The sequence below is a fragment of the Abrus precatorius genome, unplaced genomic scaffold (genome assembly GCF_003935025.1).
Source record: "Abrus precatorius isolate BTA unplaced genomic scaffold, Abrus_2018 Scaffold6, whole genome shotgun sequence".
Taxonomy (NCBI): domain Eukaryota; kingdom Viridiplantae; phylum Streptophyta; class Magnoliopsida; order Fabales; family Fabaceae; genus Abrus; species Abrus precatorius.
Genome location: NW_020874406.1, coordinates 3,133,544 through 3,141,091, shown reverse-complemented (window position 1 = coordinate 3,141,091; position 7,548 = coordinate 3,133,544). Strand labels below are relative to the sequence as shown.

The window sequence follows — 7,548 nt, the reverse complement described above, 5'->3', positions numbered from 1 at the left end:
TATGCAAAGAAATAAATGCAGTACTAGGGTGTTGTCCTAGGTCCTCTCCAAGGAATTTTTGGTTGGGAACATACATCGAACAAGTGTGAACATATATTTTAAAGCAAGTAAATTAGGGGGAGGTTTGTCAATTTCCAGATTTTAATCAAGAGCATAATGTAAACTAGTGAAATTCAATCAATTAAAATGAGTAATTCCTAGTCAATCAATGAGTTCCATCATTATTCTTTCAAATGATTCAATAATCCCCTTTCTTTCTCTTGAATTAAGTTAATCTAACAAGCGAAAATTAACTTTAACATCCCAATTAAAATTAAGCATCTTAATGGGCTCCAATCTCTATCCCTAAGATTAAGCAACCTAAAAGATTAATCAAAATTAAGCAATTTTGAATTAGAATTTCGTTGGGTAATTTAGGGTTGATTAAGCAATGTTCCCTTCATGCAAATTCCATTTCATTCAAAGATTGGGGTCAATAAATTCAAGGAAAGAAAGATTTGTATTGCAATTAATCCCAAGAATGCAAGATTCATGTGCATTGACTAGGAATTACAAGGAAGTTTAGCCCTCCATGTAGATGGGCTTCACAAATGAAAGAAAGAAATATAAGAACGTAAGCAGCATTAATGTAAATTCAACAAAAATCAAAAGGGAAATTGGAAATTAAAACCTATAGAGGACCCTTGGCTGTCACCCAAGACTCCAATGTTCTGGGAAAATCTCTAAATTTGGCAAAGGAAAAATGTGTAAAGTGTCAAAAGTCCCGTACCCTAATTCCTAAAACCTATTTATATTGGATGCCATGTCAGCAAAGTGTCCACTTTTTGCTTTGAAAGTGTCCACTTTGGGCCAAAAGAGTGTCCACGCGCAATTCACGTAAGTTTGTCAATTCTCTGGAGTTGCCACTATTGGACTTGAAAGTGGCAACTTTGGATGCGCGTAGCCACTTTGAAAGGCAATAGTGGCTACACGCAACATGCTTCCGAAAGTGGCGTCCTAGGCTTCCTGGAGTTGCTACTATTGGACTTGAAAGTGGCTACTTTGGATGCGCGTAGCCACTTTGAAAGGCAATAGTGGCCATGCTCAAAATGCTTCCAAAATGGCGTCCCTAGAGCTCTCTAGAGTTGCCACTTTTGGATTTGAAAGTGGCTACTTTGGAACCTTTAATGCCTAGACTTGCTGTAGTTGCCACTTTTGCTCCTAAAAGTGGCTACTTTGGGGAACTTTCATCTAAGGGCCAAGATATCTCAGAATTAACTTGGGGACTCTGCAAAATTATCAAGATAATTAAAATTGCAATCTATATCTATGTAATTAAATGCAAATTAACCAAAAATTAATAAACCTATGATATTTACTCAAAATGATACATCTTGGTAACACCAGGATGAATGTTGAGACTACCCTTATGTCCTTCTTCTAGAATTGCTCTCTTTAATTCAACATCTCTAAGGACACAAACTCGACCTTGGCATATGAGAATACCATCAACACCTTCACTAAAACCCTTTGTCTTATCTGTCCCCAAGAGAAATACAATCCGACATAACATCGGATCCCACAGTTGTTTGTCTTTAATTTCCTATAAGAAATTGTTAGTCACCACAATTCGGCCGCAACTAATCGTTTTAGGTGTTAAGTCCACATGTATGTTCAAGTCTCAAAATTATTCTACCAAAAGAGTTTCACTAATTCTTAAGGAGAATGCCTGAACCACATTCCTACTTAATGAATTGGCTACCACATTAGCTTTTCCTAGATGGTATTAGAGCTAAAAATCATAATCCTTAAGGAATTTCATCCAACGCCTTTGCCTCATATTTAACTCTCACTGATTAAACAAATACTTTAAACTCTTGTGATCACTATACACATTAAACTGAGCTCCATAAAGATAGTGTTGCCACACCTTCAGAGCAAAGATTATAGCAGCTAACTCAAGGTCATGGATCGAGTAATTTCGCTCATGAGTTCGCAATTGGCGAGATGCATAAGCTACCACTCTTTTATCTTGCATCAACACATCCCAATCCCTGATGGGAAGCATCACAATACACCTCAAACGGTCGACTAGTATCAGGGAGAATCAACACTAGAGAGGAAGTTAGTGTTTGATTCAACTCATTAAAACTTTGTTCATTCCTCAGTTCATACAAAGGGTTGATCACAGCGAGTTAACCATTTCAATGGTGCAGCTATATTCACAAATCCCTTTATAAATCTCCAGTAGTAACCTGCTAGGCCCACAAAACTACGAATCTTTGTGGCTATCTGTGGCCTTTCCCACTACAATATCGCTTTAACTTTGGAAGGATCAATTGCAATTCCCTTAGCTGAAATAACATGACCAAGGAACTTCACTTCCTCTAGCCAAAACTCACACTTAGGCAATTTAGCATACAACTGTTTCTCCTTTAAAACACTAAGTACCGTCCTCAAATACTCTACATGTTCCTCTAACGAACTAGAATAAATCAAAATATAGTCAATAAAGACTACCACAAACTGATCCAAAAAAAGGTCTAAAGATCTGATTCATGTAATCCATAAATACAGCTGGAGCATTTTTGTGACTCCAAAAGGCATCACTATATACTCATAATGGCCATATCTAGTGTGAAAAGCAGTCTTAGGAATATCTTCATCTTTCACTCAGATCTGATGGTATCCAGACTTTAAATCAATCTTAGAGAATATCTTAGCACCTCTCAGTTGGTCCATCAAATCGTCGATCCGCGGCAATGGGTACTTATTCTTAATTGTCAACTTATTCAACTTGCGATAATCAACACATAATCTAGAACTTCCGTCCTTCTTTTTCACCAAGAGAACTGGTGCTCCCTAAGGTGATACACTCGGCCTAATCATCTGTTTCCACATTAGATCCTCAATCTGCTCCTTAAGCTCCATTAACTCTTTCGGTGCTACAGACACTGGCTCAGCTCCAAGAATCAAATCTATAGCAAACTTCACTTCTCTACGTGAAGGTATTCCAGGAATATCCTTTAGGAAGATCTCCAGGAATTTCCGTACTATTGGTATTGACTGAAGGCTTTGCTTAGTTTCTACATTCATAACACCCAACAAAACAAAACAAGATACTTTCTCGCCTAAGGATGTTTCTACTTGGCGAGTAGAAATCAATTCAACACAGCTTTGCTCCTCTGGAAAGATTAAAAACCTCAGGCCACAATCAATTAGCACACGATTGGCAGTTAGCCAATCCATACTCAGGATTACATTTAACCCTGACATCGGGATACAAATAAGATTTACTTTGTACCTTCGTCCCTCAATACCTGCCACTACCGCTGTCCCTTGAATGAGATCCGTCGCCTGGGTTGCCTCTAATGCAGAAGTAGTGAATACACGTCTCTCTGCTATCGATCTGGTTGTCGTTGAAGCTCTAGCCGCTTTAGGCCTCACAGCATGCAAGGCGCTAGCAGAAGACGAAACTGCCCCACTAGGCGTAGGATAGTCCTTAGCAAGGTGCCCTAGCTGCTGGCACGAGAAGCAAACTCTAACATCAGCCTGTGGGTGATAAATTCGCATATATTGGATTTTTACTTGTCTTTTTAGTGTTCCTTAATAGAAAAAGTAGACTTAGGAAGTGTAAATAACATAAAAACATCATTTTGGTCAAATATCATAGGTTTCTTAATTTTTGGTTAATTTACATTGATTTACATAGAAATAATTTGTAATTTTGATCATTTGAATAATTGTGCAGGAATTTCTAGGTTTATTTCATGAATTTCTAGCCTTTGAGAAAGTTTGAGTTAAAAGTGACCACTTTGAATTCCATAGTGGACACTACAGCAAGCTAGATCCAAAGGGTAGACCAAAGTGATCACTCTGATTCCATAGTAGACACTATAGAGACTCTAGTTTGAAGTAGTGTTACGCGTAGCTACTTTGAGTCCATAGTAAACACTCCAGGACAGACCAAAGTCATCCAGTCTTGCGCATAGTTACTACGAACCCAATGTGAACACTTCAGAGAGGGTCAACAGCAAGGATTATTGCGCGTAGCCACTATGAAACCATAGTAGCTACTATGGGAGCACTGGGCGTAGCTACTATGAAACCATAATAGCTACTATGGACGATGACCACTTCACTATAAATAGATTTTTACCACTTAGGGTAGGAAAACTTTTTGCAGAACCTTTTCCTTTAGATATTTTAGGGTTTTAGGATACTTTTGGGAGAGCCTAGGGTGGCCTTGGGTGACAGCCAATGGTCTAACCTAGGGTTTAATTTCTTTTCTCCTTACTTCTCTTTGATTTTTTCATTGATGTTATTGATTTCTCTTCACTTTCATTTTGTAATTGTGAGACCCATCCTTATGGAGGGGTAATTTTCTTGTAATCTCTAGTGAGTTCATATGGATTCTTCAATTCCTAGGTTTTGAATATTAATATAATTCCTTTTCTTTCATGAATTTCTTCTTCCTAATCTCTTGAATTGAATTAATGGTTGAATGAGGGGGACATTGCTTAATTAACCCTAATTCGTTTTAGTGAGATTCTAAACTTGAATTGCTTGATTCTGGGTTTATTTCTAAGGTTGCGTAATCTTGGGATGAGAGATTGGAGTCCATTGAATTGCTTAATTTGTATGGAAACATAAGGTTGATTTTCACTTGTTAAATTAACCTAATTCTAGGAGGAGAGGAAGAGTATTAAATCTTAAGAGGAATAGGGATAGATTCTACATGAATGAACTAGGGGTTACTACATTTATTGATTAAACTTTGCAATTTAATTTTCTGCTTAAGTTGATTGAACTTGAAATCACAAAACCTCCCTTTTTACTTGCTTTTTGAATACATTGCACACTACATGTTTGATAATTAGTTGCTCATCCAATGATTCATGGGAGACGACCTAGGTTAGCACCCTAGTATTACATTAATTTCTGTTTATATTTTGATGAGGATTCGCTACAAATCTTTTGCTTATCAAATTAGCGTCGTTGTCGGGGAATCATTGGTGCTTGATTAGATATTAAACATGGTTTAGTATTTTGTTTTTGTGTTCTGCATGTTAGTATATTAGTTTTGTTTTGATTTTTGCATTATGGTAGTATAGCATAATTTCAATTGTGTGGTTGTCCATTTAATTCTGCACGAGTCTGTGTTTGAGTGTTTAATTTCTCTATTTTTAAGTTATGTAGAGTTAGTGTGTTATTTAATCTGTCATACGAATTTTACTACATAATTTCTTGCAGATTTCTTAGCACACTATTTCTACATTTTTGCATTCTGTTTACTCTACATAATTTTGCTTTCCACTCTTTCGCAATTCTGCATTCTGCATTATTCTTTGCACTTTGTTGTCATATTTTTTTGCATTCATTTTTTGCACTTTTGCATTTAGTAATTTCTGCATTTTGTTTTTTGTTTCTATTTTCATTTTTCTGCACTGTTTTTGCATTCTACTTTGCTTTTGTTCTGTTTAACTCTGCTGCATAATTTTCTGTTTTCTGCAGATTTTTGCATTTGTTTTCTACTCTGTTTTTGTTGTTTTTCTACATTCTGCTGCATAATTTTTCAACATAATTCCCATTCTGCATCATTCTGTTATATAGTGTCTCTATTTCTGTTTCTTTTCCTACTTCTTCCTCCTATCTTTTCACTCTGATTTTGATAATATGGCTGAGAGAACTTTTCATGCTGCTGATCATAGAAGACTAAAAAACAAGCTAGATGATTTAGCATTTTTGATCAAGCAATTGACATTATCACAGATGGATACAATGTTGTGTGAGATTTATGCTTCACCTGAATATTCTACTGACTTCTGTCCTGCATTGCATGAGCCTGCAGGTTGGATGAATCATCCAAACTTGGGATGAGGAAATTTTACATAACAGGAATATCAACCTCCACCACAAACTGCTGCACCTTCCAAGAATGAGCCTTCCTTGGAAGAATTGATGAGGGAAATGGTAGTTAATGATCTGAATTTCTAGTAGAGAATAGAAGCAACCATTCAAAACTTGAAAAATCAGATTGGACAGTTGGTTTCTGCTTTGAACCATTTGCAATCTCAAGGTGCTAGTGCAAAACACCTTGAGATTAGAAAAGACCATTCAAGACTCGCAAGAGCAGCAACCAACTAATGAAGATCTTAATGCTACTGCTCCAACAAGTGATTGCAAAAAAAATAGTAGCGCAACAAGTGTAGATTATGCTCTGACTTCTTGTGCTACTTCTACTAATGCAGCAGAAAATTTTGAGCAACTTGTTTCTCATTCATTTCATTCAGTTTTCCATATTGATTTGTTAAATAATTTAGTAGATGATAATTTGGTTGAGTTTTTAGATTATATTGATTATCCTAGCTTAGCCACTTATTCTGATTCCTTTACTTGTGATGCTTGTACTGATTCTACAAAATATAGCTTTTGTACTGAAATTGATACATATGTGTATGGTGATTTTCATGCAGCTATTGCAGATTCTGAGGAAGCAAATCATGATGCAGCCATTGCAAGTTTGAAGGAAATGAATCACGATGCATTTATTGAAATGCAAGCTATAGATTCAGCTCCAGTTTTTTCATTGCCTCATTCTCTAGAGCTGCCTTCTGCATTTGAGTTGAAGCCATTTCTTGAGCAATTGAAGTATGGATATTACATCACTATATATCTAAGAATGCAGCAGCCAAAGTATAGCAAGAGTACAAAATATTCTTAACATCAAGGTAATCAAGAACATGAAGAAAAGCTCATTGAGTTTATCAAGCAACTGGGAGTCCCTCCACAGTTATTTCTTCCATGTTTCCAATTAAATGAAGTGCTGCAAATTTATGAGAAAAAGGAGGAATATCTAGGGATACAACCGAAACTGCTACCAACAAAAGTATCTCCTAAAATCAAAGATCATAAGGCGTCAAGCTAATGACGTTAAAAGAGCGGTGTGTGAGAGGCAACTCACAGATTTCCTAGGAATTCTTAATTGTTTTTCTGCATTCAATAATGGTCTTACATTTGAGCTGTGATGATTGATGAGTTTTCTGCATAATTTTGTTGCACAAGCACTTCACTCTGCATTAAGCTTGTTAATGATATGTGTTTCTGCATAAATTCAATGTTGCAGAAGAAGATTAAAATTCTTAGACCCAAGTTTGCTTATATTAAAGAAAAGATCAAGTGCAGAAAGAAAATGACCACTTTCAGCACTTAAGGTAGTCACTTTATGAAGAAAAATGAGAGTGAGCATCAATTTGACCCCTGAATTGTGAGCCATCATCATCCATGAAAGGGGAGTGATCTCTTTGCTTCTGTTTCACATGTTTTTAGTCTAATTTCCCTGCACAGTAATAAAAAAAATAAAAATATTTTCATTATCTTTCTCTTTTAATTTAGTTTAGTTTTGTAATTCTAATTTTATATTCTAATTACGCTTCTCATTCAACTCACAAGCAGTCTCTGTTTTGTACATATTTACTATTCCTACCCTACTGAACATATTTTTTTGTAAGGTGAACTGTACTCACACGTTGCTAAGTAATTATCACCTTTATCATGGTAGAGAATTGG

At 36.1% G+C, this 7,548-nt stretch overlaps 1 protein-coding gene across 1 annotated transcript; it reads right to left on the bottom strand.

Moving 5' to 3' along the window:
* Nucleotides 1–2,841: 2,841 nt before the first annotated feature.
* LOC113869326 lies at nucleotides 2,842–3,552 on the bottom strand. The gene has a single exon (XM_027505598.1). It carries the CDS (start codon nucleotides 3,550–3,552, stop codon nucleotides 2,842–2,844), a length of 711 nt encoding a protein of 236 aa, XP_027361399.1.
* Nucleotides 3,553–7,548: the final 3,996 nt, after the last annotated feature.

Coding starts and splice junctions, on each gene's coding strand:
- LOC113869326 (XM_027505598.1), bottom strand. CDS start 3,552: ATGCGAATTTATCACCCACAGGCTGATGTTAGAGTTTGCTTCTCGTGC.